Source organism: Apodemus sylvaticus, chromosome 7, assembly GCF_947179515.1.
Source record: "Apodemus sylvaticus chromosome 7, mApoSyl1.1, whole genome shotgun sequence".
In the NCBI taxonomy this organism is placed as follows: Eukaryota; Metazoa; Chordata; class Mammalia; order Rodentia; family Muridae; genus Apodemus; species Apodemus sylvaticus.
The window spans coordinates 113,589,514-113,614,415 of NC_067478.1; the positions used below are offsets into that span (position 1 = coordinate 113,589,514).

General features: G+C 39.7%; 2 protein-coding genes across 2 annotated transcripts in view; both read left to right on the plus strand.

The window, feature by feature from the left end:
- Nucleotides 1-24,902, plus strand: part of LOC127689388 (zinc finger protein 39-like) — a 236,606-nt gene that overhangs the window by 186,577 nt on the left and 25,127 nt on the right. The window contains exons 3-4 of the mRNA XM_052189038.1: nt 1,145-1,271; nt 1,490-1,582. Coding sequence (XP_052044998.1) covers nt 1,148-1,271; nt 1,490-1,582 — 217 coding nt within the window. The 5' untranslated portion in view covers nt 1,145-1,147. The remainder of the gene's footprint in view (nt 1-1,144; nt 1,272-1,489; nt 1,583-24,902) is intronic.
- Nucleotides 1-24,902, plus strand: part of LOC127689387 (uncharacterized) — a 488,686-nt gene that overhangs the window by 112,346 nt on the left and 351,438 nt on the right. The gene's annotated exons all lie outside the window — the stretch shown is intronic.

Sequence of the window (24,902 nt, forward strand, 5' to 3'; positions counted from 1 at the left end):
CCTGCTGGGGCCCGCTGGATTCACTGGAGCACACTGACTTCTCCCAGCTGGCCTCCCGGAAGCCCAGCTAGCCACTTGCAGGACTTGGAGATGTGGTGCTGCCGCCCAGGCTGATCTGGATCCGGAAGCGGAGGGAGTATAGCTGAGGGCTTCTGCCTGAGGCCTTGCCCCAGATTGTGTCTGTGGACCAGATGGAGCCCGTGTGCACCCCCAGGGAGTGCAGATGGTGTATGCTGCTGTGATCTCCCCTGTGTTCTGCTCACTCCGCTGGGCAGCCGATCTGCCAACCGGGCTGTCGCACACAAGGTTAGCCTGGCTGCCCAGTCCCTGAGTCCAGGCAAAAGCCTGGGAGGTCAAGGTCCGAGCAAAGTTCCCCTAGGGCTATGACTGTTAATTGGGTCCGCCAGGTGACTAGGATGGCGGGCGTGCGCGCCCGCGCTCCCTGAAAGCGCCGGGAGAGTCTGCTGTGCTAACAATCCCCTGGGCGGGTTGACTCACAGATGGCCCACCAAGCCGCCCAGTCCTTGGGGTCAGTCCTGTGCCTTTTGGGGCCTAGACCCTCGCTTTGTTAGCCTCAGGCTATGCCTGTTACAGGTCTGCCCGCCAGAGCTCTCTGTTGTCCTGCAGGCAAAATGGCGGCAGCGCGCGCGCAGGCCTGGGCAAAAAAACCCCTGGCTGGGCTGGCACCCCGGTGGTCCCCATACCAGCCCAGGGCCTGGGTGCAGGCCAACGCCCGTCGGGCTCAGACCACCGCGGTGTTGGCCTCTGATTATGTTTGTGTACCTCAGTCTGTTCGATCCCCAGAGTCCAGAACCAAGATGGATGCACCTCTCCTGACTGGTAGGAGGCCGAGTTCTGAAGTGGCCTCCGTGCAGGAAAGGCGCAGCACAACTGCAGCTGCTTGCTGCCAGGCTGGTCAGCGAAGGTCAGTGGTCGTGGGCGCAGGGCCTAACTGGTCCCTGTGTTGCCCTGGCTCCACTGCTGGTGGCCCTTCAGCTGGACCAGCTACTGCTGCACTGCCCGCGCCGCCGCTGCCGCCACTGGAAGTCACATGAGAGCCTTCTACCCCTTAAGAGAAGCTGGTCTTCAGGTTCCTTTTTATAAGCCTAGAGTAAATAGATTGAGGAGAAATGTTCTGTTACAGGAGATGGTGTCTCTTGAGGATGTCACTGTGAAGTTCACCTGTGAAGAGTGGCAAAATCTCAATAATGCTCTGAAGATGCTATACAGGAATGTGATGTTGGAGACATATAGTAGCCTGCTGTCACTGGGTAAGTCTCAGGAGCAAGCACCTTCCCTGCAGTAAATATATGGGCACTTGTAAGGTTGAGGGCTATGGTTCTAGCCCCTGTATGATTATTCACTGCTCTCTAGTGAAAGGTCCACATTTGTATTTTTGTTGCCTAGATCTTAAAACCTGGATTTGTCTTTCTTCAAAGAACCTGATTAGCAAAATGTTTCCAAGTCCTATATTATTTCCTATTAACAGGGCAATACATCCCTAAACCTGAGTTGATCTTCAAATTGGAAGAGGGAGAGGAGCCATGGACAGCAGAAGAACCTGCAAACAAGACTCTGCCAGGTTGGTTGTTGGTCCATGTGGATGGGAGACCTTGTATAACAAAAGTTGGCCATATCATGTTTATCCCCCAGTTCCATATCTGAGGGCTCAAACGTGTTTGTTATGTAGTCTGCATGGACAGTTCTCTTGCATATGTTCCTGTATTTCAATTTGATGAAATAGTTTAGACCCTCCCCCAGCTCCCCATCTAACCTCTGACTTCTGTAATTTGATGTTTTTTTCTGGTACTTCTTCTTTTTCACAGTTTCAATTGCCTCTTGCACTCCAGGCTCATGGGGACTTTGTTTTCAGACAGATTTCATGTGCTTGATTTTGTTTTAGCACATTCAAATGACGCAGATTGCAAGTGCTGGTTCTTATATATATTTTATATAAATAAAAATGTAAAAGTAGCCAGGCAGTGGTGGCACACAGCTTTAATCCAAGTACTTGGGAGGCAGAGGCAGGTAGATTTCTGAGTTCAAGGCCAGCCTGGTCTATAGGGTGAGTTTCAGGACAGCCAGGGCTATGCAGTGAAACCCTGTCTTGGAAAGAAAAAAATGTAAAAGTAATGTCCTTACTTCATGGAATTAATTTCAACAAAGACAAATAAGTTTATTTATACTGAGGAGTCACAAACAAGTATATGTAATGTTGAACCAGAGTATAATAAGTAACAGATGGTGTTTAAGGTCATAGAGTATTTCAATTACAAAGTTGATGAGATAATACAGAAACAGATTTAGAAGTTAGGCTGTGAGCTATGGTGTAAGAAGTCATAAGGAGAACCCATAGGAAGGGGTGTTTTTAATTGAGAAAGAAATCAAGAGCTTTTTTGTTACAAGGAGAAGTGAGATGGGTCTTTCTTTCCTTTTTTCTTTTTTCTTTCTTTCTTTCTTTCTTTCTTTCTTTCTTTCTTTCTTTCTTTCTTTCTTTCTTTCTTTCTTTCTTTCCTTCTTTCTTTCTTTTTTCTTTCTTTTCTTTTCTTTTCTTTTCTTTTCTTTTCTTTTCTTTGTTTCTTTTTTGGTTTTTTGAGGCAGGGTTTCCAGGCTGGCCTGAAAGCCAGAAATTCACCTGCCTCTGCCTCCCAAGTGCTGGGCTTTTTCCCCCCTAAATTCTCTGTTTACATTCCAAATGCTTTCCCCTTTCCTTGTTCCCCACTCCCCATATGTCCCATAAGCCCTCTTATCTTCACCTATTCTCCAATCACCTCTCTCCTTTTCTCTGTCCTGGTACTCCCCTACAATGCTGGATCAAGAAGAACTCTCAACCCTGAACACCTGTGTTCCAAATGCAAGGGCACCCTCATTTATAAAATAATCTTTACTAAAGCTCAAAGCACACATTGCACCTAACACAGTAATTGTGGGTGACTTCAACACTCTACTCTCCTCAATGGATCGATCAGGAAAGCAGAAACTAAACAGGGACACAGTGAAACTAATTGTAGCTTTGGACCATTTAGATTTCACAGATATATAGAGAACATTTCATCCTAAAGCAAAAGAATATACCTTTTTCTCAGCACCTCATGGTACCTTCTCCAAAATCGATCATAAGAGTGCACAACACAGATCTTAACAATTTTTTTTATTTATTATATGGAAGTACACTTCAGACAGCCTAGAAGAGGGCATTGTATCTGATTATAGGTGGTTGTGAGCCACCATGTGGTTTCTGGGATTTGCACTCAGGACTTTCAGAAAAGCAGTCAGTGCTCTTAACTAGTGAGCCATCTCTCCAGCCCCAAGAGACAAGTTTTCAAGTTGAAGAACTCAAGCTTCTTCTTCTTCTTCTTCTTCTTCTTCTTCTTCTTCTTCTTCTTCTTCTTCTTCTTCTTCTTCTTCTTCTTCTTCTTCTCCTTCTCCTTCTCCTTCTCCTTCTCCTTCTCCTTCTCCTTCTCCTTCTCCTTCTCCTTCTCCTTCTCCTTCTCCTTCTCCTTCTCCTTCTCCTTCTCCTTCTCCTTCTCCTTCTCCTTCTCCTTCTCCTTCTCCTTCTCCTTCTCCTTCTCCTTCTCCTTCTCCTTCTCCTTCTCCTTCTCCTTCTCCTTCTCCTTCTCCTTCTCCTTCTCCTTCTCCTTCTCCTTCTCCTTCTCCTTCTCCTTCTCCTTCTCCTTCTCCTTCTCCTTCTCCTTCTCCTTCTCCTTCTCCTTCTCCTTCTCCTTCTCCTTCTCCTTCTCCTTCTCCTTCTCCTTCTCCTTCTCCTTCTCCTTCTCCTTCTCCTTCTCCTTCCTTCCTTCTTCTTCTTCTTCTTCTTCTTCTTCTTCTTCTTCTTCTTCTTCTTCTTCTTCTTCTTCTTCTTCTTCTTCTTCTTCTTTTCTTCTTCTTTTTGGATGAGGGTTATAATTTAAATGTAGCACTTGTTTAATTTTTCTTTTCTCATTCTAAAGCAACAAAGATAATGAGGAATTGTAGAAGCTACTTTTTATAAAACTAAGAGAAGTCAAGTCTCTGAAATGTGCCAACATCCTTGAGAATTGATGAATTACTAGAAGCTGGTACATGTATCACCACTTTGGAGGCAAATGTTAGGGCTTATCATTTTCACAAGTAGCCACATATTTTAGAGATGTACAGCATACATGTTTTTCCAGAGTGGTAAACAGGAGTTTACTTGTATTTATTTTGGTTCTGAAAAGAACAGGACATGTTGTTCAATTGAGCCCTCAAACTGGAATGTTTTGGGTGGAAGTAGAAAGGAAGAAATTTCAGGTTTGAAATACTCCCAGTCTGTTGTAATAACAGACTGTATTTGTAATAACTCTAAGCATACAAGATGCAAATTAGTGGCCATAATGGAAGCTTCAGGCTAGGAAGTAGCCTATCAGAGTTTGCTCATAATCTGAAAAGAGGATGTCCTAGAAATGATTGCCTTTTAGACCAGAATAGAAGAATGGCATAAAGAAAAGCTCATCACTATCATATATTAAAGTATACATTTGACTCGAACCTTGTAAAAAAAATGTAACCATTCTCTGAGTGGAAAACTATACCTACCAATTGGTAGATATTTTAACAAAATACTTCTTCACAAAAATAAAATGAAGCAATACTTTACTAAACTTATCAATGTATTTCAGTATGTTAAATTAAAGGAGTAAACTAAAGTTTATAAGCTAATACTTACTATGATTTTAATAACAGTATGTGTTATTAATTTCTAGTAGGCAAGAAATTGTTTTTTTTCATAAACATGAGAGTCCCATTAGGAACTCTTAAAATAATTCATGGAAAGTTCATTTGTTTCTTTGTTTGCTTGTTTGTATTTTTAGTCTTATGCAGTGTGGATACCATAATTGAGACTAACCAGAAGAATCAAGAGAGACATTTGTAGCAAGTTACCTCCAATGGCCACAATAAAGCAACTGATGGAACAGAGGGATTAGAAAACACATATTATTTATACTCCATGAATATTTCAAGTTTTGTTGTATGTAATAGAAACTGTTCTGGAGTGAAGTGTGAGAAATTGAATAGATATATGAATACACATCTCTCTTTGGATCCTCATTGATTGTGTGCTGGAGAGCAATATAATGGCTGTTTTGTAGCAGGGAAACCCATTGGATGTCCTTAGCAGTTGGGTCAGCATTCCAAGATTCCAACTTGACAGCAGGATTTTGAATATATCAGAGAAGGGAAAGATACAAAGGAAGGAAAACTATTGAAAAAAGTTACTCCATCTAAGAGACTTCAAATGGGACTGACTTCTTGTAAGCAGAATGTGTGTGAGCAAGTTTCTGTTCAGTCAGATTTCATGGCTTAGATAGGGAAGACAACGTTTAGTAAGAAGTGTATACTCACTAAACACCAAGCAACAAACTCAGTGAGAAAATCTTATAAATGCCTTGAAAGTAAGAAAACCTTTACCAGTGAATTAGACCTTATAGTACATCAGAGAACATATAACTAGAAAAAAGACCGTGTATGTATCCAGTGTGAGAAACCCTTTAGCACTTACAAGAGAGGAAGAAACTTAGTCTGGTTTGGAGCTAGTGACAGAGGAGTGGAAGAAGAGAGAGGTCTTCTTCAAGAGTTTTAGTGTTATGGCTTCTTTTAGGTGAAGACCTTCCCTGACGTGATCATTAATGAAGAAGCTCTCTGAGATGATCTTAGCTTGTTTTTATTGCTTTATTGGGGGTGGATGTGAACACAGAGGCTTTATTCTGGGTGAACGAGGGATTATGTAATATTGGGGAAGGGTGTGGGAATATCCAGGAAGGGAAGGTCATTGGCTGAAGGCTAAGGTTATTGAGATGCCTCATTAGTATGGAGAGGTGGTCCAGGTGCTGTGCTATGTGGCAAGCACCAATCCCTAACACTATTGATGTTACTCTTACACTTGCAGACAGGAGCAAGTCGCCCTCTGAGAGGCTCCACTGAGCAACTGACTCAGACAGAAATAGACACCCACAGTCCACAAGTGGATGGAGCTTGAGGATGCTTATGGAAAAATAGGAGGAATGTTTATGGGGGCCTGAAGGGGATAGGAACTCCACATGAAGACCAACAGAGGCAACTAACCTGGACCCTTGGGGTCCTCAGAGTCTGAACCATCAACCAAAGAACATACACAGGCTGGGCCTAGGCCTCCCCACTCATATGCAGCAGATAAGTAGCTTGGTCTTCATGTGGGTCCCAAACATTTGGAGCAAAGGCTATCACAAAAGCTGTTGCCTGTACTCTGGATATGTTGTTCTACCTGGGATGCCTTGTCTGGCCTCAGTGGGAGAGGAAGTGCCTAGCTGTGCAGAGACTTGAAGTGCCAGAGTTTGGGGAGGTAAACCCAGGGGTCTCCCACCCACTCATAGGAGAACAGGATGAAGTGATGGGGGAAGGATTGTGGGAAGAGTTGACCTGGAAGGGGGTGGTGAGTGGGATGGATGTAAAGTGTATAAGTTAAAAACTTAAAAAAACAACAACAAAAGAAACCGATCATTGGCATACATCACAAAATGTGTACAAAGAAATAATACTGGGTAGCAGAGTAATTACATGTGCTGAGAGACTATTTTCTTATCTCTGGAAATAGGTTGCAACTTTCAGCTTTTGCTTGTGGCCATCAGAAATTAAATGCACTCTGCTGGGAGACTCTGAACACAAGTGGTGAGTAGTAATAGACTCAGCAGCCTGAAAAATAGTAGGTAGCGGTTTTCAGTTTCTTTGTCATGTCAGAGTGAAATCCTCATGACCGTAAGGACATCTTTGTAAACGTTGGTAGGAGAAAGTTACTGCAAATTAAGAATTGTTTGATGAAAACAGGTCTTTAACCTTTATCTCTGTGCCATGTATCTGGTGCATAAGTGAGAAATAAATGTGTAATGATTAGTTTTCCCAACTGTGATCTGTTTTCATTATATTACCAAGAGCTCATTATTGGTAATTCATTTTATGAATACAGAGAATCTTTCAGAGATGAATGAGTAGCCCCCTTTCAGCACATTCATACAGAAGAGAAGCTTCCCTTGATTCCAAGGTTAATTGTAGAAAAATCAAATGTGGGAACAACACAAGGAATCATTTTGGGGAATGCTTTTCATCATGTGAATGTATCTCATTGAAAAAAAAGTAGATGTCAAATGTTTTTTAATAGTATTTCCAGTTTTATATAAAATTTTAATACATAGAAACATACCAACTCATGCATTATCCATGTGGATATAGGCAATGTTACATATAACTTTAACAACAAACATTTGAGTATTTATTAGATATTAACCCATGGAGTGATAGTAGTCTGTGAGGGTCTGTGATAGCATTTTCTTTTTTAGGTTGAAAATCCAAGATCAGGTAGTTTCTTCATTTTAGCTTCTTCTGTGGGCCTACTTGGCTGTTTATAACACATTAGAGGGTCAGAAGGGGACCAAGGTAAGTTCAGAAACACAAAAATGTGCTCTGTGCTGCATTAAAAATAATACAAGGGCTGGAGAGATGCCTTAGTGGTTAAGAGCACTGACTTCTCTTCCAGAGGTCCTGAGTTCCACAACAACCACATGGTAGCTCACAGTCATCTGTAATAAGATCTGATGCCCTCTTCTGGTGTGTCTGAAGACAGCTATAGTGTACTTACATAAAATAAATAAATCAATTAAAAAATTCAAAATTTTGGGAGTAACCACAAGATGAGCAGTACTCTCTTTTGTGGCATTTTCTTTTGATCTGGTTACAATCAAAAGATCTTGGTTTCCTGACCATGATGTAGTAGGGATTCCGTCACCTTCAAATTTTACCACACAATTGGCCAAGTTTTACTTAGCCTATGAAACTTTTGAAAGGAATTTTCACAATAAACACATGATATACTCTATAGACACAAAGAAGCAAAATGAGAAGTAAGGCCCAAGCAAGGCTGCTTGAATTTCATTTAGAAGGGGAAGATAAAATAGTCATAGGAGGCAGAAGGACAGGGGAACTGGCTAAGAGAGGGGATGAGGAGAAGAAAGGGAGGGGTTCAGGATCAGGTATGGGAGATTCAAGAGAAAGAGAGAGATCCAGGAGCATGAATAGAAATCTGCAGCTGGCTGGGATGGGGGTGGAAGGCATCTCTAGGACATGCCAGAGACCTGGGATGGGGGAGGCTCCCAGGAGTCAATGTGGGTAACCTTAGTTGAGATTCATAGCATTGGGAATATATAGGAGAGAGCCTGAAGAGGCTGTCTCCTGTAGCTAAATAAGACCTCCAGTAGACGGATAAGGACACCAATCCACCTACATGCTTTTAACCCAAAATTTGTCCTGTTTACAAAAAGATAGAGGGACAAAGATGGAGCAGAAATTGAGGACATTGTCTACCACTAACCAGCCCAACTTAAGGCACATCCCATGAGCAAACACTACCAATTAAACTCTGTAATGCATGCAGACAGGAGTCTTCAATAACTGTCCTCTGAGAGGATCCAGCCAGTAGCTGACTGAAAGGGATGCAGGGACACGGAGCCAAACATTGGACAGAGCTTGGGGACTCTTACTGAAGAGTTGGGGGAAGTGGATGATGGAAGCCCCTGACTGGGATAGGAACTCCACACGAAAACCAAGAGTCATCTAACCTGGACCACTGAGGAGCTCTTAGAAACTGAGCCACCAAGTAAAGGACTTACACAGGCTAGACAGAGACCCTCAGCATTTAAGTAGCAGAAATGCAGCTCATTCTCCATTTGGAGAAGAAGGGGGAGGAGGATGGCATGGAGTGAGACTTTGTGTAGGGGACTAGGAGGAGGGCCAGTGTTTGGAATGTAGTTAAAAAAATGCTTGATTTTCAGAGAATGCAATTTTAAGAATTGTCTCAAGGGGAAGAAACAAACTAATAAACTATATTTTGTTAGAACCTTTGAAAGCACTAGAGCCAGAAACACTTGCCAGGAAGGAAATAGCAAGCACTTCATGTTACAGTTCTGAGATCTGCAAGCCTGACATTCCTACTGAGGTTCTCAAATCCTGAAGAAGTCTTCAGAATGGTACATATATGTACTCTCGGTGGGCATGTACCTAGCTTTGTTTACAGAAGACTTGTTTTCTTTCTTTTCTTTTAAAAATAGTTTCTTCACTTTACATCCAATTCACTTCACCCCCCTTCCGGTCTCCCTCGCACATACCCTCCTTCCAACCTCCTTCAGCTTATCCTCTGAGAGGTGGAGGCCTTCCCTTGGCTATTCCCTTCCCTGGCACATCAAGTCACTTCAGGTCTAGGCATATCCTCTTCCACTGAAGCCAGACAAGGCAGCCCAGTTAGGTGAACAGGATCCTCAGTTTGGTAACAGATTCAGGGACAGCCCCTGCTCTAGATGTTTGGGGACCCACATTAGGACCAAGCTGAACATCTACAATATATGTGGGCAGGGGGTGGTGTGGGGGCTTTGTAGAGCCCATGTATGTTCTTAAGTTTGTGGTTCAGTCTCTGGGAACCCCTAAGGGTCCAAGTTAGTTGATACTGTTGGTCTTGTGGAATCTCTATCTCTTCAAGGTTCCTCTTTCCCTCCCCTTTTCCTTGCTCATTTCTTAGAAGGCCCACCCCAACATCATCTCCCCTCCAGCCTCTCTCCCAAATTCTTGTCATCCTTCCTAAATTATTTATGTATTCAAATCCAGTGAGTGCATTCAGTGTAGTGCCCATATATGGATGTGGGGTGACCTACTGAGACAAAAAGAGGATCTTGCTTTAAGACCAATCTTAAATAGGGCTTTCTGGTCTTCAGTCACATATTAATCTTTTGTTCCCTCATCTCCCTGGTTTTGAAAACCACAAGACTGGACTTTCTTCTAAGCCTGACACTAATTCCTGTGGTGCACTGGACCTAGCTTTAAGAGTGCTCACTTTTGGGACTCCAGCTCCACTTGGGGTTTTTTTTGGTGTTAGTAATAGAAAACATAACTAATGATGGTTTTATCATAGGGACATTACTCATATACTTGATTAATAAGACCAGAATTGATGTAGTAGTTGTCACACATTGTGTCCTTCAAAAAGATATAATTAAGCTTGGTGTGAAGGCACATAGCTATAATCCCAGCACAAAAGAGACAGAGGAAGGCTTATTTTTATGAGTTTGAGGCCTGTCACATCTATATACTAGGTGAGTTCCAGCCCAGTCAAGGCTACAAGGTGAGACTATATAGTAAAAAAAAAAAATTATAAAAACTAAAAACAAAACAAAGAAAGCAAAATAAACCATATGCTTAGTGTCTTAGTTAGGGTTTTCATTGCTGTGAAGAGATACTATGATTAAGACAAAGCAATTCTCAAATTCATCTGGAATAACAAAAAACCCAGGATAGCTAAAACTATTCTCAACAACAAAAGAAATTCTGGGGGAATCAGTATCCCTGACCTCAAGCACTACTCCCAAGCAATAGTGTTAAAAACTGCATGGAATTCGTACAGTGACAGGTAGGTGGATCAGTGGAATAGGATTGAAGATCCAGAAATGAACCCACACCTATGGCTACTTGATCCTCGACAAAGCGGCTGAAAACATCCAGTGGAAAAAAGAGAGCTTTTTCAACTAATGGTGCTGGTTCAAGTGGAGGTCAGCATGCAGAAGAATGCGAATTGGTCCCTCTTTATTTCCTTGTACTATGCTCAACTCCAAATGGATCAAGGACCTCCACATAAAGCCAGACACTCTGAAGCTAATAGAAAAGAAACTGGGGAAGACCCTTGAGGACATCGGAACAGGGGGAAAGTTCCTGAACAGAACACCAATAGCTTATGCCCTAAGATCAAGAATTGACAAATGGGACCTCATAAAATTACAAAGTTTCTGTAAGGCAAAGGATACCATCAAAAGGACAAATCAGCAACCAACAGATTGGGAAAAGATCTTCGCCAACCCTACATCCAACAGAGGGCTAATATCCAATATATACAAAGAACTCAAGAAGTTAGACCCCAGAAAAGCAAATAACCCTATTAAAATGGGGTAGAGTGCTAAACAAAGAATTTTCACCCGAAGAACTTTGGATGGCTGAGAAGCATCTTAAAAAAATGCTCAACATCATTAGTCATTAGGGAAATGTAAACCAAAACAACCCTGAGATTTCACCTTACACCGGTCAGAATGGCTAAGATTAAAAACTCAGGAGCCATCAAGTGTTGGCTAGGATGTGGAGAAAGAGGAACACTCCTCCCCTGCACGTGGGAATGCAAATTGGTTCAACAACTCTGGAAATCAGTCTGGTGGTTCCTCAGAAAACTGGGCACATCACTTCCAGAGGATCCTGCTATACCACTCCTGGGCATATACCCAGAGGATTCCCCAGCATGTAATAAGCATACGTGCTCCACTATGTTCATAGCATCCCTATTTATAATAGTTGGAAGCTGGAAAGAACCCAGGTATCCCTCAATGGAGGAATGGATACAAAATTGTGGTACATATACACAATGAAGTACTATTCAGCCATTAGAAACAATGAATTCATGAAATTCTTAGACAAATGGATGGAGCTAGAGAACATCATACTAAGTGAGGTAACCCAGTCTCAAAAGATCACTCATGGTATGCACTCACTAATAAGAGGATATTAGCCTAGAAAATTGGAATATCCAAAACATAATCTCCACATCAAATGATGTCCAAGAAGAATGGAGGAGGGGCCCCTGTTTATGGAAAGACTCAGTGTAGCAGTATTGGGCAATACCAGAACAGGGAAGTGGGAAGGGGTGGATGGGGAAACAGGGGGAGGGAAGGGAGCTTATGGGACTTTCGGGGAGTGGGAAACCAGAAAAGGGGAAATCATTTGAAATGTAAATAAAAATATATCGAATTAAAAAAAAAGAGAAAAAGACATTTTATATGTGCAACATATAATTGGGGATGGATTACAGGTTAAAGGTTCAGTACATTGTCAAGCAGAGTAGCATCCAGGTAGGCATGTTTCTGGAGGAGCTGAGGGCGCTACATCGTTGTCCAAAGGAATCCAAGAGCAGACTGCCTCCCACAAGGCTAGGAGGAGGGTCTTAAAGCCCATCCCTACAGGGACACACTTCCTCCAACAAGGCCACATCTATTCCAACAAGACAGCAGTTACCAATAGTGCTACCTCCTGGGTTAGGTATATTCAACCCATCACATAGGCTTGTTCAAACACATGAGTCTATAGGGCCCATACAAGTCATAGTATAATGCAAAATACATTTAATCCAACTTCAAAAGTTTCCAGTCTTTAACAGTCGTGACAATGTTAAAAAGTTCAAAGTCTCTTCTGAGATTTGTGCAGTCTCTTAAATATAATCCTGCATAAAGATAAAAATACGGGACTAAAGCAAGACAAAACCAGCTGTGCACCCTCCAAACTTCACGTCTCCATGTCTGATGTCAAAGTATTCTTCACATCTCCAATTCCTTTCATTCTTGATGACTGCTCTTGGCAGATCTAGCATTCAGCTGCAACAAACTTCATTCTCTTGTGCTGGTTCTACTCTGTGTTAACAGCTTTCTTTGGTAGGTACCTCAAGGTTCTGACATCTCAGATACTTAGTGTATCCAAGGCAACCTTCACAGCTTCTTGTTCCAATGTCTGAGATCTGCACATGATCTTCGGGGCCCTCATGGGCTTGGGTCCCATCTTTATCCCTGCCCTCTGTAGCACTCTAGGCTCTGGTTGACGTCACTCCACTCCATTGCTGCTGCTGTTCTTGGTGAGGTCATCCCTTGGTACTGGCATCTCCCATATCATGGGTCTTCCAACACAATTAGGCTTCACCAATAGCCTCCCATAGGCTCCCTTCATGGTGCCCAGCCTCAACTTCTTTGCATAATCCCTTTAATCATGGGCTAATCAATTGCTACTCAGCCTGTACCTTCACCAATGGCTTTTTCCGGCCTCTAACAGTACCAAGCCTCAGCTGCTCTTCATAATTCCTTCATAACTTCACAGTTCCTTCAAATTCTGTAGCACCTGGGTTATTACACACTACCAAGTCCAGCTGCAGCACCAGGTACAGTCTTGGCTATCTCTATCTGCTGTTAGAAAACACTGCCCAGAAGATTTCACCTCAGTGATTCTGGTCTTTTCTTAATCACCACTAAGTTCTTAGCTCCAGCTAACCAACATCTATTATCCCAGTAGTCCTTCTATTTCTGACTCTAAAGCCAGGTCTAAGAGGCAGAAGCATTTAAAGAAATACAGGAGAAGTTTGGTCAACAGGCTGAGATCATGAAAGAGGAAACACAAAAATCCTTTAAAGAAGTACAGGAAAACACAAACAAGCAAGTGAAGGAGCTGAGCAAAACCATCCAGGATCTAAAAACAGAAGTAAATTTAAGAAATCACAAAGGGAGACAAATTTGGAGATAGAAAACCTTGGAAAGAAATCAGGGATCATTGATGCAAATATCAGCAACAGAATACTAGAGATAGAAGAAAGAATCTCAGATGCCAAAGGTACTATAGAAACCATGGACTCAACAGTCAAAGAATATGCAAAATGCAAAAATCTTGTAATCCAAAACATCCAGGAAATCCAGGACACAATGAGAAGGCCAAACCTAAGGATCATAGGCATAGATGAAACTGAAGAGTTACAACTTACAGGGCCAGAAAATATCTAATAAAATTATGGAAGAAAACTTCCCTAACCTAAAAAGAGAGATGCCCATGAATATACAAGAAGCCTACAGAACTCCAAACAGATTGGACCAAAACAGAGATACCTCCCATCACATAATAATCAAAACCCAAAATATACTAAACAAAGAACATTAAAGGCAGTAAGAGAACAAGGCTAAGTAACATATAAAGGAAGACCTATCAGAATCACACCAGACTTCTCACCAGAGACTATGAAAGCTAGAAGATCCTGGGCAGATCTCATGCAGTCTCTAAGAGAACCCAAATGCCAGCCAAGACTACTATACCCAGCAAAACTCTCAATCACCATAGATGGAGAAACCAAGATATTCCATGACAAAACCAAATTTACACAATATCTTTCTACAAACCCAGCCTTACAAAGGATAATAGGAGGAAAACACCAATACAAGGAGGGAAACTTCACCCTGGAAAAAGCAAGATAGTAACCTTCTTTCATCAAATCCAAAAGAAGATAAACAATCAAATATAAAAAACAACATCAAAAATGACAGGAAGTAATAATCACCATTCCTTAATATCACTTAACATCAATGGACTTAGTTCCCCAATAAAAAGACATAGACTAACAGATTGGATACATAAACAGGACCCTACATTTTGCTGCATAGAGGAAACACATCTTAGAGTCAAAGACAAACACTATCTTAGAGTAAAAGTCTGGAAGACAATTTTACAAGCAAATGGTCTCAGGAAATAAGCCGGAGTAGCCACTCTAATTGCAGATAAAATTGACTTTCAACCTAAAGTCATCAAAAGAGACACTGAGGGACACTTCATGCTGGTCAAAGGAAAAATACACCAAGAAGAACTCTCAATCCTGAACATCTATGCTCCAAATGCAAAAGCACCCTCATTCATAAAAGAAACTTTACTAAAGCTCAAAGCACACATTGTACCTATAATTGTGGGTGACTTCAACACTCCACTCTCCTCAATGGACCTATTAGGAAAAGAGAAACTAAACAGAAACACAGTGAAACTAATTGAAGCTTTGGACCAATTAGAGTTAGTGTGTATATATATATATATATATATATATATATATATATATATATATATATATATATGGATAGAACATTTCATCCTAAAGCAAAAGAATATACCTTTTTCTCAGCACCTCATGGGACCTTCTCCTAAATCAATCATATAATTGTTCTCAAGACAGACCTCAACAAATATAAGAAGATCGAACTAATCCCATGCCTCCTATCAGATCACTATGGAGTAAAAGTGGTCTTCAATAGCAACAAAATCAATAGAAAGCACACAGACACATGGAAACTGAACAATAGTCTACTCAATGATACCTTGGTCAGGGAAGAAATACAGACAGAAATCAAAGACTTTTTAGAATTTAATGAAAATGAAGACACAACATACCCAAATCTATGGGACACAATGAAAGCAGTGCTAAGAGGAAACCGCATAGCCCTGAGTGCCTTTAAAAAGAAAATGGAGAGAGCATATACTAGCAGCTTAGTGACACACTTGAAAGCCCTGCAACAAAAAGAAGCTAATTCACCCAGGAGGAGTAGAAGACAGGAAATCATCAAACTCAGGGCTGAAATCAATCAAGTAGAAACAAAGAGAACCATACTAAGAATCAACAAAACCAGGAGCTGGTTCTTTAAAAAAATCAACAAGATAGATAAACCCTTAGCCAGACTAACCAAGGGGCACAGAGACAGTATCCAGATTAACAAAATTAGAAATGAAAAGGGAGCTATAACAACAGAAATGGAGGAAATTAAAAAAAAATCATTAGATACTACTACAAAAATCTATACTCAAGACAATTGGAGAATCTGTAGGAAATGGATAGTTTCCTGGACAGATATCAAACACCAAAATTAAATCAGGATCAACTAGATCATCTAAAGAGTCCCATAACTCAAGGAACTCAAGAAGTTAGACTCCAGGGAACCAAATAACCCTATTACAAAATGGGGTGCAGATCTAAACAAAGAATTTTCACCTGAATAAATTTGTATGACTGAGAAGCACCTTAAGAAATGTTCAACATCTTTAGTCATTAGGGAAATGCAAATCAAAACAACCCTGAGATTTCACCTCACACCAGTCAGAATGGCTGAGGTTAAAACTCAGGAGACAGCAGGTGTTGGCAAGGATGTGGAGAAAGAGGAACACTCTCCTCCACTGCTGGTGGAATTGCAAGATGGTACAACCACTCTGAAAATCAGTCTGGCGGTTCCTCAGAAAACTGAATGTGACACTTCCGGAGGACCCTGCTATATCACTCCTGGGCATATAGCCAGAGGATTCCCCGGCATGCAAGAAGGACACATGCTCCACTATGTTCATAGCAGCCTTATTTATATTAGCCAGAAGCTAGAAAGAATCCAGATGTCCCTCAATGGAGGAATTGATACAGAAAGTGTGGTATATTTACACAATGGAATACTACTCATCCATTAAAAACAATGAATTCATGAAATTTTTAGGCAAATGGTTGGAATTGAAAAATATCATCCTAAGTGAGGTAACCCAGTCACAAAAGAATATACATGGAATGCAATCACTGATAAGTGGATATTAACTAGGCCAGAAGATCTGAATACCCAAGACAAAAATAGCATATCAAATGACTCCCATGACGAAGTAAGGAGAGGGCCCTGATCCTGGAAAGGCCTGATCCAGCATGGTAGGGGAGTAACAGGACAGAGAAAAAGGAGAGAGGTGATTGGAGTATGGGTGTAGAGAAGGCTTATGGGACATATGAGGAGGGGGGGACTGGAAAAGGGGAAAGCGATTGAAATGTAAACAAAGAATTTAGAAAATAAAAAATAAATAAAAAAGAATTTAATCACATGTTGAATCAAATTTTGTCTAGTCTCTTGTTCCTCTGTGCGCCAATGATAAAAATAATTCTGTTTTTCCCCTCAGATAGATGGAGTCAGACATTTTGCAAACCCCCCAGGAAACACTCAACTGCTTCATTTGCCAGGGCATCATTTTGGATCCAGTTCTCTTAAGGTATGGCCATACCTTCTGCAAGGCCCGTCTCATCCTTTCTTCAGAAGACTTCAGAATCTGACACTGCCCTATGTGTAGGCAAGCATCCCATTGGATGTTCATAAATAAAATCACTATGAGGAATCTGGTATCCACTGTGAGAGAAAACAGGCTCATGAAGTATTTGAGTTCTGAGGAACACAAGTGCATGACCCACAAGGAGAGAAAGATGAAATTCTGTGGTGAGAGCAGGGCCCTTTTCTGCCAATTGTGTTCTGACTCCCAGGATAACAGAGGTCACAGACACTGCCTCATTGGAGTGAGTGTCTATATGCAAATGGTAAGTGATGCTTCTGAGAAAAAATAATGATGAGAGCTTAAGAGAGGGAGGTTTAGCAGACCACAGGAAGAAGCTTGTCCTGATTCTGAGGAATCCACTGTACTCCAAATCTTGTCACTTTTTAAACAGGGAGCGAGGAATGACTATAAAATGTAAATATTCCTTGAGAGGTGCATAAGTATAAATATCATTTCTAGTTTCATGATTCATTAGATTCATGCCACTGAAAAGTATAATCATCGTAAATTTACATCTTTAAAAAGTGCTTGTGACATTTGCTTAAAGTCCCAAAATTACATTGGAATGAGGTGGTTAGAAGCATCTGGTGATCCCAATCTGATGCTAATTATCCAGGCAATCTTCAATTACAGTACATCACTTTGAGCACACGGTGGTTGTGTTTTGTAATTCTATGGTCTGAAATCTAAAGTTTCATAGTTACTAAAAATACACTGTGATCCTTCTACCGTCTCTAAGGTAATTGTGTTCAGTGCTTGAGTTTGTCCGTCAGGTAACTCATTATTCATCTAAGGATGATATTTATTTATTTATGTATTTGCTTATTTGTTTGTTTATTACAGCTGAAACTTGAAAAGCAAATGGCATCTTTATGGAAGAAGTTCCAAGAACAGGAGGAAGATCTAAGGGCAGAGAAGAGAAGAATCTTTCAGAGGTTGGTGGATATGAGCCTGATTTGTAAAGTCAGCCAGAGGCAGATATCTTGCAAACTTGGTCAGTCACAATTTCAAGATCATACATGGGATGTCATGGTAGGAATTCCTTTTTTGTTAACCTTAAATTCTTAAAGGCAAAATCCAATTTTGAACACAGAGAGAAAGGCCTGGCTGTGTGACAGAAAAGTTTGATAATAATGGGTGATTTTCTGAGTGTTTAGCAGAGTACATCAGACTCTATCACTCCACGTGGAATTTTGGGTGCGATGTATGTGCAAAGTTGCATTTTTCTTTTCTTTTTTCTTTGTTTTTTCTTTTTTCTTTTTTCTTTTGAGACAGGGTCTCTCTGTGTAGCCCTGGCAGTCCTGGAACTTACTCTGTATACCAGGCTGGCCTCAAACTCAGAAATCTGCCTGCTTCTGCCTCCCAAGTACTAGGATTAAAGGCATGTACTACCACTGCACGACCCAAAGTTGCATTTTTGAGTGAACATATCATCAATGAAAACCTTTTATTTCCAGATACCTCAGATTCTCATTTAATAGAGGAAAATGGTAAGGGGAAAGGATGGGTTTGTTTGCTTCCTTTATTAATAACAAAGAAATGTACAAAATCAAATAATTTACATTTTCTGAAAAGTGTGGACAGTAAATCAGTGTGTGCAGCACTGTGGTGGGATCCTGTAGGTGAATTTAAACATAGAAGAACTCAGTGGAGAGTTGTGTTGCACACAACTAGTTTTCCTAGTGTAAGTAAAGCCCCTGACAGAACTGTGCTATGGCTTACACCTCTGCAGCTTCTGCAGATTTTCAAAAAACTGTTCATTATGTAGTCATTGTCTTTCTTTGGGTGAACTTCTGGACTTTGATTTACCTGAGCTATAGCTACCCTTCCAGTCTTAGATTTTCTATTTTTAAAATCCAGTAAATGTCTAGGAATCTGTCTCTCTCTATCACCTGATAAATGTAAATATTTGTTTTAAGTAAAATGTCTCTTCCCACAGTGAAAATTTTCTTTCAAAATTTCATCATATTCAATTGCAACCCAAGCCTAGTTTTTGATGTCAGAAAATCCATTTCTGGATTTAGCTGGATCCTGTAGTGCTTCCTGGGGATCAGAGAGCTTCACCACTGGGAAATATTAGTGGGAACTGGATTTGAAAGACCACGAGCAATGGACTGTAGGAGTCTGTAACAATGCCTGGTTAAAGAAGAGAAGCTATGACATTGGATCTGAAGGTGCATTTCTTGTTGTATATTTGAAGGAGGGTGATCATTAGTCTCCTCACCACCTGCCCAACATTTCACCACTATAGAGAGAAACTAGCTGGATGGGTTGGTGTGTTCCTTGATTGCGAGGGTGGATGTGTGAGTTTTCTGACGGTAGCCAAGAGTTCCCTCATATACAGCTACTGCCCTGGAACTTTCCATTGCACTGTCAGGCCTTTCTTCTCTACTGTCTACACATGATTATAGGAAGCTGTATATGCTAGTGCTTTTCCATGGTAATGTGTCTTCTTTTTATTGCAATTGAATATTGTGATGGTTTGTATGTGCTTGGCATTATTAGAAGGTATGGTGTTGGAGTAGGTGTGTCACTGTGGGTGCGGGCTTCAAGAACATTATCCCAGTTGCATGAAAGCCAATTTTCAACTAGAAGCCTTCAGGTGAAGATGTAGGATCCTCAGCTCTGCCTGCACCATGCCTGCCTAGATGTTGCCATGCTCCTACTTTGATGATAATGGATTAAGCCTCTGAACCTGTAAGCCAGCCCCAATTAAATATTGTCCTTTATAAGATTTACCTTGTCCATGGTGTCTATTGACAGCAGTAAACCCTAACTTAAGACAAATATCACAATGATATTAAATGTAAAAGATGGGTGAGTGCTCGTTTCTTATCTGTGGTCCACATGTTCCTCCCAGAATACTTACTTTCACAGTGGTTAATGCTTTTTGTTTGTTTGTTTTTACATATTTGTGAGAATATCTAATTAGAATATTGGATCTACTGTAGACCTAGAACTTTTTAAGTGTGCTCAGGATACCTAGTGGGATTCCAGCCATTAAAATATTATGTATCTGTGTGACTTCATTTTGGCAATCAGAGGCACAGATCTAATGTAGGCAGATTTGTTGATCAATAAAAGCTTGAATCCTTATGTAATCTAAACAAATATAATTATTTACCATCTGGGATGGAACAAAAAGAAAAAACAGACTCTCATTCTTCAGAGGGAAGGGATTTTTTTGGTTGGATTTTCTGGATTTTTTTCACTTCCATTATTTTCAAGCTGTTTTATGTTATGGACACACTTGAAAAAATGTTAAGTAACCCCTTAGTGCACCTGAGGTCCATGCTGACTAATTCCTAACTCAAGTGGACTGTGCAACTTTTGGAGTCTAAATATACTCATATTTGCTAAATGGGAGTTAGGCAGTATTAGTATTAGTGTTAGTGTTAATGTTAGCATTTTTTTAGTACTAACAATAGTCCTAAAGTTGTACTGAGTGCTCATCTGTAGGAATTGCTCTGGCTTCTTTGTGTGTAAGGAAGATAAGTGATCCTTATGCCAAGGCTAGTGGATAGGCTGCAATATGGCCCATTTTTACCAAGGAGGAAACAAAAGTACAGAGAAGTTAGATATGTTGTTGCAGTCACATGGATGGAGCCCTGAGCCCTGAAATGAAGCCAGCCCTGTTGTACTTGGAGTTAGTGCTCTTCCTATCTCTGCTCTGCTTCTGTACCACATCTGGCTCTGAAATTCTCATAGTGTTTCCAGGCATAGTTCAAGTGTAATGAGAAGATAGGTTTCATGCTTTTTTTTTGATCAGTTTGGGGCAGTTTCCTTTCAGAAAAGGAAAAAGAAAAAAAAAGTAAAATATCTATTTCCCCATCCTACTGGGCCACCTGACCATTGGCATAGACATGTGGCTGTGTGTTTTCTACCAGTTTGCCATGCCTGTGTCTACTGGCTCACTGTGTAGCACTGTTTGCCACCAGCAGAATAAGTCATTTCTCTTAGCTGTAATACAGAATTCAGATTGCTTTAAAATGAGCTCAAATACCTCTTCCCTTTTTCCCTTTTTTATTTTTTATTTTTTTAAATTAAAGTTTTACATGGAAAATATTTTAGATAAACATGTTAAAATTGACATTTTCATGGAAAATTAAAGAGTAAAGTGCTAGACATGTAAAACATTGCTAAATTAATTCAAATATTGAATAGAAACATTTTATGATAGAATTGAAGATTTACATGGAAAATATATCAGATGAAATTGTAGAAAAATGTAGAAAAGCATGTTAGAATTGAAGATTATCATGGAAAATTTTATATAGCTATAATAGTGGTAGTCATAAATGTATTCCTAGTGCAAATCTTGGATTTTATCACAAATATTTTTAATTCCACCTTCAATTAATTTAGAAAGACTTTTTATATCTACCATTTTATATGTAAAATTTTCTCTTAGCTGGAATACAGAACTGAGATTGCTTTAAAATGATCTTAAACACCTCTTCCCTTTTTCCCTTTTTTATTTTTTAAATTAAAGATTTAAATGTAAAATATTTCAGATAAACATGTTAAAATTGACAATTTTCATGGAAAATTAAAGAGTAAAGTGGTAGACATGTGTCTTAGTCAGGGTTTCTATTCCTGCACAAACATCATGACCAAGAAGCAAGTTGGGGAGGAAAGGGTTTATTGAACTTACACTTCCACGTTGCAGTTCATCACTAAAGGAAGTCAGGACTGGAACTCAAGCAGGTCAGGAAGCAGGAGATGATGCAGAGGCCATGGAGGGATGTTTCTTACTGACTTGCTTCCCCTGGCTTGCTCATCCTGCTCTCTTATAGAACCCAAGAGTACCAGCCTGAAGGTGGTACCACCCACAAGGGGCCCTCCCCCACTTGATCACTAATTGAGAAAATGCCCCACAGCTGGAGCTCATGGAGGCATTTCCCCAACTGAAGCTCCTTTCTTAGTGATAACTCCAGCCTGTGTCAAGTTGACACACAAAACTAGCCAGTACAACATTAGCCAGTAAAACATTGCTAAATTAATTGAAATATGGAATAGAAATATTTTATGATAGAAGTGAGGATTTACATGGAAAATATATCAGATGTAATTGTAGAAAAATGTAGAAAAGCATGTTAGAATTGAAGATTATCATGGAAAATTTTATATAGCTATAATAGTAGTAGTCTTAAATGTATTCCTAATGCAAATCTTGGATTTTATCACAAATATTTTTAATTCCACCTTCAATTAATTTAGAAAGACTTTTTATATCTACCATTTTATATGTAAAAATTTCCATGAAATAGTCAATTATAATGTGTTTGTCTATATATTTCTTGAATTTTACCAGAAATATTTTCCATGTAAATCTTCAATTTTATCTGAAAATGTTTATAATTCCACCTTCAATCAACTTAAAATTATCTTTATGCCTATCATTTTATCTGTATAATTTCCATGATGATCTTTAATTTTAACATGTTTTTCTATTTATTTCTTCAATTTTATCAGAAATATTTTCCATGTAAAGCTACAAATTTATCAGAAAATGTTTACAATTCCACTTTCATACACCTCTTCTATCATGTAAAAGATAAATTCCCAGTTGTAAAAGAAAAGATCTGAGAACCTGCATAGGAGATTCTTGAACAGTGCATGTGTGCGTGTGTTTGTGTGTGTGTGTGTGTGTGTGTGTGTGTACACGCGCGCACGCACGTGAGAGAGAGAGAGATAGAGATATGTTCTTTCATACCTCTATTAGGTAGTGTTTTCCTACTATATATACGCTAATATCTCTGTGACTCCAAGATAATTCACACAATATGTTAGTAAGGAGTTAGATTTTAGAGTAACAAATAATCTGTGTCTTTCTCATGCTGGGCTAGACAATGGGAGCATAGTGTAAACCTATAGAGCTTGTGAGGCTCTTTGCCATAGGCTCATTTATGACCTCTGGGCTAGAAGACACTTGTCTTCACTTAAGGTGTACATAGTGCAGCAGAAGTTTTTCTGAGCCCCTCCCAGAGCCAACCAGAAGAAACATAGTATCTGAAATGTTTTAGCTAGACTCAAATCAGGCCAAGTTAGAAAGAAGAGTCTTTGAGAAGGTGGACTGACTTACAGTAAGACAGCACTAAGCAAGCAGACTTAAAACAAAATAGAAATGGAACAGCCAGTGTTCAATACAGTTGATCACATAGAACTTTTAAATACTTGTAATTAATGAAGACATAAACATTTTTAGAAGATAAGAAACAAACTAAAAATAATCTCACATATTAAAATTTTCAAACTTCCTATAAGTTAATAAAGCCATTGAAAACTGGGCAAAAGATAGGAACATGCAATTCTAAGAATTAGTCAATAAATATGAATATATGCTCAGCACGAAGAGAAGTTGTACTAGTAACCAAGGGGAAATGAATGAACACAAACTAACTAAGTGTATGTATTTAGTGTAACAAAGTGGAGGAATGTGATAGATTACTAGGACTCATGTTCATCTCCTTGCACCAGGGCAATGCTGGGCACTCTTACCATGTTTATGGCAGGTTTATAAATTAGTAGAACCACCATGGAAGAGAAAACTCCAGTCATTTCAAAGTGGATATACACCATCATTAAATAACTCTACAAGCAAATATCCACCCTAGAAAACATGCCTATACTGAGGGAAAGGTCTAAATAACTCAAATAAATATACTCCAGAAGGAAGAGACAAGCTCTTCAATGGCATGTACATACAGCAAAACACATGAAGAACTCTTTTAATTTTTATTCATGGTGCTAGAGGTTGAATTAGAGATCTTGCTCACAGACTACAGGGACTCTCCAATTGATGTACTTCCTCAGTCCAAAAAAAAAATGTCCTTTAAAATGTTATTTTAGTGCCCTGGGTTGACAAAAGCAGTTACAGCATAAATCTATGTATTATTTGAGTGGGGGAGATGAAAGGGTCCTTCATGTGCCCAGAGGTGGCTTTCTGCTGACGTACTGTGTAGTTGAAGATTACCTTAAAGTTTTGGTCCTCTTATCTTCCTTTTTATGTTCCAGAATGGGCACTTCCATGTATAGACAAGATACCAATTTGTAAAACATTTCCCAGAAGGACTAACCATGAGGCTAAGGATACAGTACACTGATAGAACATATGCTCAGACCACATTAGGCTCTAGATTTAATCCCTAGTGACAAAGGGCCATGAGGGAGTCTGGTTATCCACACATGAGAGTGTGCTAAGAAAACGGAAAAGTTTGGTGTGTAAGTAATGAATGTACAAAACCATACATATGGTTGACTATTATAACACAATAAAGTACATATGACAATATTTAATACCAGATCTTCTGTACTAGATCTCAATTGTCATAAAAGACCCTAGAAGCAATACCAGAACAGGAAAGTGGGAAGGGGTGAATGGGGGAACAGGGAGAAGGAAGAAGGCTTATGGAACTTTCAGGGAGTGGGAAGCCAGAAAAGGGGAAATCATTTGAAATGTAAATAAAAAATATATCGAATAAAAAAATGAAAAAAATAGACCCTAGAAAAAGGCAGGCACTTGGGGATCTGCACTGCTGATATTGAAGATATGGTTAAAAAAATAATGATGCTATTCTCAAGCCCAGACCTCACAGCCTGAATTAAAGCTGGAGACACAAATGTACTCCAACTATAAAGTTGGGGGTGGGTTGGAGAGATGGCTCAGCAGTTAGAAACACGCTCTTCCAGAGGTCCTGAGGTCAAATCCCAGCAACCACATGCTGGCTCACAACCATCTCTAACAGAACCTGATACCCTCTTCTGGTGTGTCTGAAGTCAGCTACAGTGTGCTCACATACATAAAATAAATGTATAAATCTTAATTTTAAACATTTATTTCCAGTAAGGTACACTGGAAATAACCCAGGGGATTTTTGTTTTGCTTAATTTTAATTAAGAGCATCTTAATTAAAAAAAGAGACTTAATTAATAAAGAGACTGAAGTCCTTTGACTGTTATTTTGTTGTTTGTTTTAATCAGTAAGGAAACTTTTCATTCCTATTCTTCATTAGAGAAATTATATATATAGTATCTATATCTATCTATATATATATATAGAAAAAATATATCTATATCTATCTATTTATCTTCATAGATATAGATATATCTATAGATGGATAGATAGATAGATAGATAGATATAGAATGGTTAAGTTTAAAAACTCAGGAAACAGCAGGTGTTGGCGAGGATGTGGA